Source organism: Camellia sinensis, chromosome 15 (assembly GCF_055761805.1).
Source record: "Camellia sinensis isolate YWXY chromosome 15, ASM5576180v1, whole genome shotgun sequence".
Lineage (NCBI taxonomy): Eukaryota > Viridiplantae > Streptophyta > Magnoliopsida > Ericales > Theaceae > Camellia > Camellia sinensis.
In genome coordinates, this window is record NC_138975.1 from 75,953,986 (window position 1) to 75,968,759 (window position 14,774).

The window sequence follows — 14,774 nt, forward strand, 5'->3', positions numbered from 1 at the left end:
TGATACTCCTGTGGTATGGGAACTTTGAGCTTTCCATCTTCTCAACCATTGCTTGAACCTTAAACCCGCGTGTCAAGCCACGAGGGTGTCTACTAGGCGCTATTGTAAAGACATAACATTGACTGGTTAGTAATTGATTAAAGTGAAATCATAAATGCAATATAACCAACTTTTTTTTTGTTGTAGTTGAATAAGTCATAAAATAAAATGATAACATATAGAGATATACAAGGGGTATTCCCCATGCCTTACAATACCAAACAAAAAAACTAGAGCTATACAAGAGAAACAAAACCAAACAGATAAACTAAACTAAATAAACTACAAAGAGAATCATCCTAAAATAAACCACACAAAGTAATGTTCATTCGCCACATGAGGAAACAAAGGCTATGAATACTCAATAGACTAGCCAAAACAATACAAAATACAATTGCACAACCCTCAAGAGAGAAAAAGCAAGCAAAAATAGAGATTAAGCTGTGTGGATTAAAACTCTTCAGTCTGACAACAAGAGAAGTACTCAGAACACGCTTGACTTAATGGGTATCTAAATGCCAATGATGGTTCCGAAATGAAATCATAAGTCACAAAATAAGAAATATTGTCTACAAAGGTTCAATTGATGAAGAGAATAATTTGAAGCCAATAAAAATGGTAAAGTAAACTATGTTCTTTGTTATATCAAAGTCAATGGCACACCCTTATCTAATGTTACTGTAACTACTTCAAAGTCAATTGCTAAAGTAAAATGTGTTCTCTATGTAAACTGTGCTATTGTAATGGAACACTCTTATCTAATGTTACTGTAACTACTCCCTTATCTAAAATGGTGTTCTCTGTCATATCAAAGTCTCTATTATATCAAAGTCAATTGCCTTCCAGTAACTACTTCAAACCCTGCACTCAAGAGGTTTCAAGAGCAAATCCAAAACAAACTATTTTGGAATGACCACTCAGAACATTTTCCTTTCAACCCACACAAAAGGAAAAGGTACTAGTAAAACGTTGCACAAGTTGTGAAAAATACCTTAAAATTAACATTGCATAGAAGCTGAAACTTTGAAACAGAATTAACTAATCAGAACATCAAAAGGGAAATGTGGTTCAGCTCATGGTTGATTAAATGGTGTTCCATGTCATGTTTGTCGTTTCATTGGCTAGAACCCGACCTATCTTCACAAAAGAATGAAACAATACAAGAAAAATAAAGGAAAAAAAAACAATATAGTTCTAAAATGACAGTAACCATAGTAAGAGCACTAATTTGCAGACTAGACACACGATAGTTTTTGCAACTTGCTATGATTTATGATGATCGCTTGCCCCTTAAACCGACCTACAAGTGGGCCATAAACATTACAGTTTTTGGGAAAGGTCCAAATATTGGTTAGCCATTAGCTTTAAACTAAGCATTTAGAGATTCATACATGGAACATAAGGTATAAATTGGGATGATTGTGACTGGAACACATTTGTTGCCATTAAGAGCCTTGCACGAACAGCACTACCAGCAGCCACACAGATACAGCTACAGCTTTGTTCCCTACTCTCAAGTTGATGCTTTTCCTTTCTCAAGTTGTTTTATCTTTCTCACAGTTATATTTGCTCTTCCATTTTCTTATTTCTTCACTCTTTCCTACCTCTGCAGCTTCTTCGTTCTTCTCATAATCCTGAATTTTCTTGTTTGCACAGAACGGATTGTGGTTTCTTATGTTGCTTCTTTGGACCAAGTTGCTGATATATTTACCAAGCCTTTACATGTTTCTTGGTTCTAGATGTTGGTTATTAGTTAGTTACTCTTCTCTTTCTTTAACTGTTATGTGTGTGTGTGTGTGTGTCTAGCTTAGAGCTGAGAAATGAACATTCATTAGAGTTTGTTCTTTTGTTCATCTTAAAGTTCAATTTCAGAAAAAGTTTTCAGTAATAAAGGAATTTTGCACCAAGAAAGTTTTTAGAGAACAAAGTATTCTTTAACTGTTAGGCACTCAAGGTTAGTAAAACTTTTTTACTGAAAACTTTCTCTGCAATTTATTAGAGTAAAACTCTGTTTTCAGTAAGGCACTCAAGTTTTCTTTAACTGTTAGGCACTCAAGGTCTAGAACATTCATCAGAGTCTGTTCTTTTGCACCATAGAATTATATTAAAACAGATGATTTCATTTTAAAAGTAAAATTCAGCATCTTACCGACACTAGATTGGGGGGCTGCCTCCCTCGGTGCCTCTATATCGAGATCAAGTGGTTGTGACTGTTGGATCTCCACATTGTCATATAAATCCCCATTCGAAACAACAATTTCCTCGTGCGAAGGTTGAGGAGATGACTGCGCCAATCGTTTTGGTGGCATTGGTAAGCCCTAAAAAACATAATACAAAAGCATAAACAATAAATACATAAAAATGGATAAGTAAAGATATGTATATGGAAACTCATCAAGGCCACTGTTGATATTTGTAGTCTGATCCAGTCAACTCCTTTTCTTCCCAAGACTAGTCCTGATAAGCTTATTTGGACTGCTTCTCCTAATGGTTTATTCTCTATAAAATCTGCTTCACTCCAGATTTCTATTTTAAGGTTGATTCCTCAATTAGTTTCATCCACTAGAACAATAATCTACGAACTACATACACCATGCAACATCATCCTAAATGCGTTGAGTCAATTCATCCATAATTAAGGCAAATAGGTAATGATAGAAAGTTATCCCTTGATGCATTGTTATAGAATAGCTAAAAGAATTAGGATACCCACATCTAGGCAAATGTTACCGAACTCACACTAGGAACAAAAACTATATACAAAAGCATAACGAAATATTAGCCAGTAATACAATTCTAAACTCACTTTAGTTGATAATTCTAACCTTCTTGTGCTTATCAATTTTAAATTTTTTGCAGTTAGTTAAGCAATCAATCTTGCCCCGTGTTCATGGTTTGTCCCTCAAAACAACAGTTGCAGTGGTACGTGTCTTTTCTTGTCCTTTCTCTTTTTTTCTTTTCTTTTCTTTTATTCCCCAGAGTTGCATGTTCAACCTTCTGGATTATTTAATTTTTTGCTGTCCATATACATCTTTTGGCATTGATGTTTTAACGTTATTACCATAGGATGGTAGGATGTTTTTTTTCCTTTTATTCCCACGTTGTTACCATAGGATGGTAGGATGTTATTGGAGGCTTTATTCCCTTGTAGAGGGTTGAATTATGTCACTGGTCTGCCTCTTGAGAGGAAAGGACTTCAAAACTCTTGAAACTGCAGTGCAAATTATGAACACCATTCTATTATAAAACAAAACTGATAAATAACAGTTATCTTTAGATCACAATACTTTTCCCGCCTGTCGTCCATGAAATCACTTGCCCTATCACAAGAAATTGGTCAACATGAGACAAGTTATCCCAAATATTTATAAAAACTTCTGAACAATGGGCATATATAAAGGACTTCCTCTAAGGATTTTCTTCTTTGATGTTTACACACAGGTTATATAAGAAAAAGACCAAGAACAGTTTGATTTTCCTGATATCTTTTACCAGGATGTTGATCATTATGGATGGGGAATGCATTATAGTCCCTGTAGCTGGCTATTTCTTTTGATTGGTCACAGGAGTTGTAATCAATCCAGCTGCTCTGTCAACTTCTACGGATGGTGTAAAGAGGGCAGAGCTTCTTAAGATCAGTTTTTCCTTGCAGATGGTACTAATGCTACAAAATTGATTCATCTATATTTCAAATTTAATTTTTCATTACATGCCAGCTTTTTTATAATTTTTGTTAAGAAGATTTAGATGCTAATCTCAAAATTGTTTATACTTTCATAAATATTGAATTGTTAGAAGTGTTGTAGATTGTAAATATGACTTATCAATAATTATGGAAGAACATTGATCTAGGGTTCAAGTCTTTGCGAAATCTGTATTATTCATTCTTTGAAACATGGCAAAACGATGCAACATGTAGTACAACATTTTTTCCTAACTGGTTGCTTTTGCAGGTTTCTATCTGTGCTGGTGCCTTGTTAGGGAATTTGTTGTTGAGGGCCTAGTGATGTGAGGTTACTTTTTTGGATTGGTTTCTATATTCCTAGTTTGAACACTAAAGTTGATGTTATGGAGGTTGTATGTAGGATGTATATTTTCTAGTTTTATTTTATGACTTATTTACCCAAAAAAGTATATGGAAATATAAAGATGGTATTAACAAAGCATCATTAATGAATATATAGCTATGAGACATGAGAACAAAAATGAATGGCCATACATATAGTACCTCATCGTCAACACTTTCAAAGGACTCAGCATCATCAGTGTCATCTTCATGATCTGACGGTATGTAGTCATCATCATCTACCTCAACCCTAATGTTCTTTCCCTTCTGATTAACACGATTGGGCTGAGTAGAACCCATCAAAGAAGTTGCTAAGCGCTTCAATTGTAGAGCATCCATTTTCTTTTTATTCTTCTTGATTGTCTTATATCTTTCCATTTCGTACTGTGTTCGCTTCTGTTTTGCTAGAAAACCTAGTTTGATCCATTGGGTCTCCCCTTTGGCCATTTTGGTAACTAAAAAGCATAAATTGATATAAAACATAAAATATAAAGCATAATATTTACTTGAAGAGACACAACAAAATATAGCATAACTATGTAATGCATTAAAAACATATGTCCATATAGAAACCTAAAAAAAAACAAAAACTAAATATCATAATCCATATCAGGATCCATATCATCATCAAGTATGCCAAGTTCTTCATCTTCTTCGTCATCTCTACCATCTCTTTTTATTTTATTCGGAATAACCTCAACTTCAATATCATCCCTATGAAATCAAATAATATCTTCAATGTTGATCGGGACAACTGAGTTAATGTTTTCTTGTTGGAATGCATCATTAAATTCTGGTTGATCTGGTGGTTCTCCATCACCAACCTCTGGTACATCAAACACACCCCAATGTTGGACCTATTACACGACTTGCCAAGGTTGCCCCCATTTGGTGTCATTCAGGTAGAACACTAGTTTAGCTTTACTAGGCAAGATAAAAGGGTTAGATTGATACCATCGACTTGTGACATCGATGTTTGTGCAATATGTATCAGGTCGTACTGTTCTACTTCTACCAGTGTTACTGGTGTTGTACCATTCACATTGAAAAAAAATAACTTTATTTTTAAACATGTACTCAAATTCCCAAATATTGCACAAGTGACCATAGAATTCATGCATCTCTCCCTTGTAGTCCCCTTTGGTAAGCACACCACTATTTTGACTATTATGACGATTGCCTAATTCCTTCTTATGGAATCTTACACCATTGATTATACAACCCGAGTACTCTTTCACTAGCAAATTAGGACCATGCGCTAATGACCACAATTCTTCGGTTGCTTCTGGTGCCTCATCAACTCTCAATCTATTTATCTACATCCACATGCAATGTGCAACACTTGAATTATGTTAGTAATGTTTGTATTTTAAACAAACCTAATAGTAATTGGGCAATTGTGAATATTAAAAATGACTTACATATTCTTTGAACCACTTCAGAAATTCCTTCTGTTGTATCTGAGTTATATCTTGTCCAGTGGAAATTTGTAACAAATTCTTGTGTTCCCTACTCAAATAGTTTTGGTTAATGAGTGAAATACTACTATTATTAATGACTAATAACATGAAAAATGTTAAAATATATATAATTATAAGAAACACGTACTGATGATACTTCTCTATCTCAGGGCTATTGTATAATAAGAACCAATGAGCAATATCACGAAGTTCCTGTGACATCTCAACGTGCTTTCTGATTTGGCCGATAGGACGAGCAGTTTTGGTGAATATTGTCAAACCTTCCGGACTCCATAATCTTCATTTCGTGCATCTCGATTATGTACGGTTTTAATCCCTTCAAGATGTATTGAGCAAAAAGTAATGCACTCCTTGGCAATATAAGCCTCTGCAATAGAACCTTCTGGTCGAGCTTGGTTGTTGACAAACTTTTTTAAAGCTCCGAGAAACCTTAAAGAGATAACCAATTAGGATATTGGTTAGGCACACAACATAATCTACACCTTTCATTTGAAACTACAATTTTACAAATTACCTTTCAATGGGGTACATCCACCGATATTGCATAGGTCCTCCGAGAATAGTCTCACGTGGCAAGTGAATGGCCAAATGAACCATCACATTGAAGAAGGATGGAGGAAAGATCTTTTCAAACTTACATAGTATGAGTACTATGTGTTCCTCTAATTTCTCCATTTCGCTTTGTTTGAGTGTCCTTGAGCATAGATCTTGGAAAAAGCTAACTAACTCAAAAAGTGTTGTATTGATCTCTTTATCTACATAACCACGCATCCCAATAGGAAGAATCCGTTGTATAAGTATATGGCAGTCATGGATTTTCAATCCTGTTAATCTATCATTTTTTGCATTCACTGATCTCGAAATGTTTGTCGCATACCTATCTGGATACTTGATTGATTTCAAGAATTCAAAGAAACCCTCTCTATCTTTAGGGGTTAGTGAGAAGCTGGCTCGAGGTTTGACATATGATCCATCGGGATTTTTTGTTAGCCACAATTCTTTCCTCATATTCATATCTTCTAAATCCATTCGTACCTTATCTGTATCCTTATTCTTCCCATCAATTCCCAACATAGTTCCAACAACATTTTCACTAAAGTTCTTCTCCACGTGCATGACATCAATGTTGTGTCGAAGCCTCTTTTTCTTCCAATATGGTAGCTCATACAAGATGCTTACCTTCGTCCAATTTGGGCTCTGACGAGGTCTTTTCCTATTGCTTAGACGTTTTCCATTTGTGACACCCGTCACGCTGCCCAATTGTTCTTCAATCTTTTCTATCGGTATCAGCAAAGATCTCTTCCGTTTCTCATGCTTGCCATTATATGCTCTACTCTTTCCCCTTTCTAGGTGGTCATCAGGCAAGTAGCATCAATGGTTACTGTACGCAGTCTTACTTCTTAAAGATTCAAAATATGGTTCATCATTGCAAGTGTAACAAGAGTAATGACCCTTTGTTCTTCATCCAGACATGTCACCAAATGCGGGCCAATCATGTATCGTCCATAACAAAGCTGCACGTATGCAAAAAGTCTTACTAGTAGAGGCATCATAGGTCAATGTACCATTTTTCCATAATTCATTCAATTCATCCACTAAAGGTCTCATGTAGACATCAAAATCAATTCCTAGTTGTGATTCACTAGGAATAAGTAATGATAGCATGAAAAATGGGTCCTTCATAGCCAACCACGGTGGCAAGTTGTACGGAATGAGTACAACAGGCCACAAACTATATGAGTTATTCATATTTCCGAAAGGGTTGAACCCATCAGTTACCAACCCTAGCATCACATTTCGAGGCTCCAAGGCAAATTCAGGATGTTGTGAATCGAATTCCTTCCACTCATCACTATCTGCAGGATGCCTCAATACATCGTCATCTAGACGTTTTTCATTGAACCATTTCATATCCTCGGCTCTCTTTCTCGACATGTACAACCTTTTCAATCTCGGTGTTAACGGGAAGTATCGAAGAACCTTACGAGAGATCTTCTTACCTCTACCATGATTTGTCTTGTATCTAGAAGCATTACAATTTGGACATTTATCCAATGTTGTATTCGCCTTCCAAAAGAGCACACAGTCATTTACACAAGCATCAATGAGCTCGTATGACAAACCCAATTCATGTAGTATTTTTTTAGCTTCATAAGTTGACTTTGGAACCAAATTATCCTTCGGTAAAAGTTTAGTTAAAAACTCTAGCATCATGTCAACTGATTTATTACTCCAATGGATTGTCACCTTCATATTAAGTATCTCGATGACAAACTATAACAAAGTGTAATTTGTGCAACCTGGGTACACCTCACGTTTGGCATCATTCAACAATTTATCAAAAGTGCGAACCTCCTCCTTCTGGGTTGTATTAGTTGATTCCCCTCTTATTCGATCTTCCACTAAGGCATCAATACCTCCCAAAACCTCATTTCCCTCAACGGGTATATCATGATGATGGGCCTCATTTGATTCACGGGGTTCCCCATGCACGTGCCAGATAGTGTAAGTTGAAATAATCCCATGTTTCAGCAAATGAATTTAAACAATTTGAAAATTTTGACGAACAACATTCACACACTTTCAACAAGGGCACAAAATTTTACCATCTCGATTGATAACCACCATTGCAAAACGAAAAATGATATTACCCCATCATAATATGCTTGACTTATCCTTCCATCAACTGTGCTACCTAGTGCAATCCAACTCTTGTCCATGTCAGACTATGCCGAGTTAATTAAAGGTAGGTGAATAGGACAAATTTTAGATACAAAAATACTAGCGTATGCCCGTGCCTGAAGGTACGACGTAAATAATGTTAGGATTATAATATAATTGTAATCGCAACACTATTTAAATTTAAGATTAAAATGCAATTATAAAAATATATTTAATAGACTATACTCTACAATTCCAAACAAATCAAATATAAAAAAAAATTTAAATGTCAAATAATGCACACCAGCCAGTGCTCTGCAATAACATAATCTATGATGTCAAGGTAATGTGCCATATGGGCTCAAAGAAATAAAAGTAATATTAAAATGGCTCATTAGTCTCTGCTTCTTAGTCAATAAGAGCATGTTCATTGTGTGAAGTACCCATGTAAATCAATTTATTGACATATAAAGACTATACTTTGAGTATGAATAACTAGCTAGAAAAAAAAAAATAGAAGTAAAAGAACATATACCGCCAACTGGTATGTTTTGGATCGGCAGAAAGTGAATATGATTTTACTATGCAAAAGAACATCAACAAAGGTGAAATAGATACCACTAAAAATTTCATACATCACACTAAACATAAGGTATTACATGCCATGCATTCAATGTTATCTTAGCCTAAATCACACTAATAGTCCCCAGTAATGGAAAGATCATAAAAAGAAAAGGAAAATAAAAACCACCACCACCACCACCAAGTAACACACTGTATATGCAGACACAAAATGTAGGACCTATTATTTCCACCTCAGAATAGAAAGAAAACTAGATGTTCTCAATTGAGGTGCCTTTGGAAGGCATATATAGATAGATTTGCAGCTGTTCGAGGTTTACTTGCTTGCAAATGCAAGTATGATGATAAATTGATAATTATTGATCCATTCACATAGGGTCTGTCCAATTTGAAAATTACAGAACAACTCTGCCTTGGATTTGAGAGTGTTAATAATGGTGGAGTTATATTCGTAAATTATTGAAAATACATACTGAGTTGAAGTTTAGGAGAACTTGCTGACTTCTAAATGAGGCTAAAACTATATATACATGAATGGTTGTAAAACTAAGATTGAAGGGCCCAAACAACTATTATGAGTCTTTTATGTGCCGTTGTTTCAAGATAGTAGCTCTTGTACCATAAACAATTTGACAACCTAACATTTTTCAAGTGTTTGCTTGGTTTTTGTAGCAAATAGATGAGCTATGTGATGAATGGATTCCGGAATCTCTTATACCACCAATTACAGAATAGATGCGATATGAGCCTCCAGTATTGCAAAGGTAAAATTAGTTTTGGTTTGGCTTTATTTTATTATTTCCTTAACCTCTGAATTCTCTTGAAATGTTCTCAAAGTTATGTAAATGTGTTTCTTGCTTGGTACTAAACTTATTTCTTTTTCATGCACTATCCAACCCTTTCATAATTTTATTTTGCAAGAATTATTATATGTTGCCTTTTCCTTTTTCTTTTTTCTTTTCCTTTTTTAAGTTTTTCCCCAGTTAGGTTGGTTAGCCACTGTCATGTAGGTGTTCATTATTTTGAGTATGGGTAAAATCTTCTTTTTTAGTCACCACGTATACTTTAAGATCCAATAAATATTGAAATTCTTAAACATGGATCAAAGAGATTTGTGACTATAGCAAAGACATTCTTTCTCACTGGTTTGAACAGACATAGCCACAAAGAACATCAATTTAAACCTCAGAGACACAGGGTTTGAGAGAGAACTATAGCAAAGACATTCTTTCTCACTGGTTTGAACAGACACAGCCACAAAGAACATCAATTTAAACCTCAGAGACACAGGGTTTGAGAGAGAAGGAGAGAGGTACTGGGGGGGGTTCGAAGCAAAAACGATGACGGTGGTTGTGGTGGTGGTGATATCCAGAGAATACCTAATTAACAAATCAATTTAAGGTTTAGAAAAACAAAAATCAAAATCAAAATGAGTACTCTGTTATATGATGGAGGAGGAGGAAGAAATCAAACATGATAAAATGAAGTACATAGTCACCACATTTAATCAGAAAGCAAACTGCTTAGAATGGGGGTCTAAAGCAGAGGATTTCATCATAATGCCTCAAGGTTATCACAAAATACAACCCAGATCGTCTACTCTGGTGTTTATCACATAGAAAAAGGGGAAGAACGATCAGAATAATTGCAAAAATAATTCACAAGGTTATCACAAAATGTATATATCATGTAAAAGACACCAAACTTCCCACACTGATAGACCTGTAATTTACACCAGCTAATGAACGTTGCATGCATAAGCATGCAATCTTTTTTAAGTAAAATACAACCCAGATCGTCTACTCTGGTGTAACAAGTGTTTGTCTGCAGAGATGCTTCATTATAACTTCAAATGCTGGCTTCATATATGAAGTTTTTGTCTATGTTACATGACATATTGGCTACATCAAGAAATTCAAATGGAGGCTGTTTACTGTGAGCACATCTAATGCAACATAGGATCAACTCATATGGTACTATCAATGATTTTTAAGCCCTTATACAACCATTTAATACATAACTCTGAATTATTATCAGCTATCAAGTCCATAGAAACCATGCAGATGCACTACTAACTCTGAATAGCTCCACCATATTTATCTTAAATCATTTAGGTCAGTGAAAAAATGAATATTGGTCATGTTTCAAATATTCATATAATTTGAAATATTAAAAAACAATTTTTGGCTGCAATCCACAAAACTCCTGCGTGGCACATGTGAAGATGAGAAAATTCATTCTTTTTTAAGGAAAATTTGAACCAATAGAGTTAGCAAAAATAAATGGGTATCAAAACGTCTATTTTCCTAACCCCAGAAAAAAACAATGGTCACCAATTTCAGATATTAAACAAACATTCAAATATAGAGAGGAGTTGAACCCTAATATTATTAAAAATACAGACAAACAATCCAAATTTTATAAAATATTCACATTTAGTCAAGGGCTTTTACTAAATTCAAACTGTTAATTATAATCAATAGGACACTCATTCTCAAGTTTATAGCAGAAACAAGCAAAACACATTGAGGATGGCCAAGTTTACAATTTACACATTCACAATTTATTGAAGAGAAACCTTGCTAGAAAGAATAAAATACAACATTAATTCTGAAAAATTAATTTCAAAAATTAGGGAAAACAAAGATAGAAAAATAGAGAAATTGAGTGTGTGTGTGTGTGTGTGTATGTGTGAGAGAGAGAAAGAGAGAGAAAAAGAGAACCCATACCTGATGGAAGAGAACACACAGCAGTAAAGGAGATACGACGTCTGTGGCGACACTGAAGGAGGAGAATAGGGACGTTGGCAGTAGCACTGGAGAAGAACACACTGAACGGGCACTGGAGAAGAACACACAGCACTTGTGTTTTGAGAGGATGAGAGAGAGGGAGAGGGGGAGAGATAGAGATTGATAGGAAAACTAATTCGTCAATAAACAAAACACACAGCACTTGTGTTTTGTTTTAAGAGGGAGAGACAGATAGAGATATAGACTGATACGAAGACTGATCCAAAAAAAAAAAGGAGGGAAAAATAATCTAGGAAAACTGATCCCAAAAAAAAGAAAAAAAAAAAGAAGGAAGGGAGGGAAAAATAATAGACTATCTTTTTCATTATCGCCTAATATGTCAAAATTCTTCTTTTAAAATTAGTGACAAAATAATTTTCTCACTAAAAGGCCTAAAAATATTAAAAATTATTAGTGATGAAAATATATTTCTCACCAAATGGTCTTAAAATATTTAAAATCAAGTTTTTTAAATAAAAAAAATTAGATTATTGGTGACGCGAATATATTCCTCATTAATAATTTTTTAATTGTTGAAAAAAAAAATTCTCACCAAAATTGTCAAAATTTTGGCACCATAAAAAAAAATTAGTGGGAAAAATTTAGGTGACGAAACTTATTTTTTTTCTCACCTAAAAGTAAGTATTTATTGACGGAAATAAATTTTGTCACCTATTTTTTTTATTTTTTTATTATACGTGACAAAATTTATAATTCCTCATGGATTATTCTTATTTAGTGACGAAATTTGTTTTCTTCACTAATTTTCGTCACCATACCAAATAGAGAATAAGAGAAAGAGACACTAGAAAAATAGCAAAGAGAAATCACGTACCAAATCACCGAGCAAAGAAGATGTGGCGGTTACCGGCAAGGCTACTAGTGGTGGCGATGATCGGCAAGGCTAATAGAGGCGGCAATGGCAATCGGCGTGGTGGAGGAGCAAGAGGTAAGACAAATTAATACCGTATTTTGAGAGAGAGAGAGAGAGAGAGAGAGAGAGAGAGAGAGAGAGAGAGATGATAAACAGAAAAAGGGTTAAAAAAAATTAATACCCTATTTTTTTTATTGCCGCTCAATATATCAAAAATTTCCCACCAAAATTGGTGACAATATTATTTCCTCACCAAAAGATATCAAAAATATTAAAATGTTTTGGTGACGAAAATATATTTCTCACAAATAATTTTATAATTAGTGACAAATTTTTTTCTCACCAAAAGTCCCAAAATTTTGGTGCCATCCAAAAAAAATAGTGGGAAAATTTTTAGTGACGAAACTTAATTTTTCCTCACTTAAAATGAAGTATTTATTGACGAAAATAAATTTTGTCACCTATCATTTTCATTTTTTTTATTATATGTGACAAAACTTATAAACTTGTCACGAATTATTTTTATTTAGTGATGAATTTTATTTTCTTCACTAGTTTTCGTCACCATAGGTTACTTTTGTTGTAGTGGAATACTTTTCAAGTCTTTCTCTAAGTAGACAAAAAACGTTATCTTTTACTCTAAGTAAATATTATGTTGCTTATGTTTGTGATGTCCCGGGTACTTAATCCGATTTCCTCCCTATCTTATTCTCGTTTAATCTCTAAATCTAGAGTTTTAATTTCAATGCAAGGCCTTGTCGGCCATGTGAGTTCATTACTTTCCAAAAATCTTGTTATGACGGTTCTGGTTTAGACCCGATCCTTTTCATGTTCTTAGATTTGGAATTTCATATATTTAATTGTTGTTTATATCCTTTTAATCTTGTTGTTAGTTGAGTTTGATTGTTTGGAGTTATTGGTTGTGTTTAAAACAGGTTGGGAGTTAGTTTTTCAAAAGAGTTGCTTCCTATTTCCTTTCTTGTTCACTCAAGCGGTACTTTGGTCACTTGAGCGATCTTTGAGATCTTCTAGTATTTTTTACAAGTCTGCAAAATTTCTGGAAGTAGAGTGACCTTCGGTCGAGCGGTCTTCTACTGTCTACAAAACTTTTGGGAGGGAGTCATTATGCACTCGAACGGTGTTTTTGTCGCTGGTGAGGTGTCAGTTAGTTGTGTTTTACGCGCTCAAGCGGTGTTTTGGTCGATCAAGTGGTCTGTGTGTATATCAGATTAAGGAAAGGCATTTTTTGTCACTTTTTCATTTCTTTTTCTCTCTAAAACACTCAGAACCCTAATTTCTTCTCTCTCTCTCTCTCTCCCTCCCTCTCTCTCTCTCTCTCTCTCTCTAGTTCTTACCTAAGCATCTCCATACACCCAAATCCATTGATTTATCCACCATAGTTCCTTGGAGAAAAGGGTAGAGCTCGTCAAGGGATTCGTTTTAATCGGAGAAGATTTTATTTTCGGCTTCATCAAACTTGTACTCTTGTTCTTTTCTTCTTCTAAGCTTGAGGTAAAGATTTCTTTAACCTTTTAACATGATTCTTAACTTAGTTATGTGCTCCTTGTCCAGTATTGTGATTTGGGAGATAGGGGTTTTGATTTTGGGTTTGGGTTTTGAAATGTAAAAGATGAGTTTTCAAATGGGTTCTTGAGAAAGGTTGTGTAGATCTCAATATTGTTGAGTTATATTGAAATGATGAAAATTCCTTCTTTAAACTTGTTTTTGAAAGTAAAGGATGTGTGATTTAAAAATCATTGATGTTTGATTTATGAAAGAAAAAAAGAATGATGTTGGATTTTGAAAAGGTAAAATGAATATATCTGTTGATGATAAGGGTAAAATTAAATATGTATTATTACTCCCATTTTGAGATTTTGACATTTATACTTGTTATTGGAAATTATCTGTTGAGTAGAGATATTTGTTTTGGGCTATCAGTGGAAGATACCTTTGGTTGTTGTACAAATTATATGAGGATTAGGTTAATTGAAACTAATTACTCATACATTTTGTATCGAGCATTATTTCATACTTAAACATTGAAAAATGTATTATTTTGAGAAAAATTGGTTTATACCTGGGTGAATCTAGTTAGGGGGTGTGGTTATGGTTTATATTGTTGGCCTATGTGTGCTTGGTAAAAGTTTAGAAACTTGTGTGTTTAGGTGTCAATCCTTCCGGTTAGTACAAGTAAAATGGCTTTGGTAGTGCTTGTATAATCTACTGACAGCCATGCACTTAGAGATTCTCCGTGCTTTGTATCCATTATCCTGTTTTTC

The 14,774-nt window shown here is 34.4% G+C and overlaps 1 protein-coding gene across 1 annotated transcript; it reads right to left on the minus strand.

Annotated features, from left to right (window-relative positions):
* Nucleotides 1-5,840: 5,840 nt before the first annotated feature.
* LOC114260277 (uncharacterized) lies at nucleotides 5,841-7,839 on the minus strand. The gene is made up of 3 exons (XM_028200354.2): nucleotides 7,125-7,839; nucleotides 6,101-6,932; nucleotides 5,841-6,015 (listed from the first exon to the last, which is right to left on the minus strand). The coding sequence occupies exons 1-3, from the start codon at nucleotides 7,837-7,839 to the stop codon at nucleotides 5,841-5,843; spliced, it is 1,722 nt and encodes a 573-aa protein (XP_028056155.2).
* Between the last annotated feature and the right edge of the window lie 6,935 nt (nucleotides 7,840-14,774).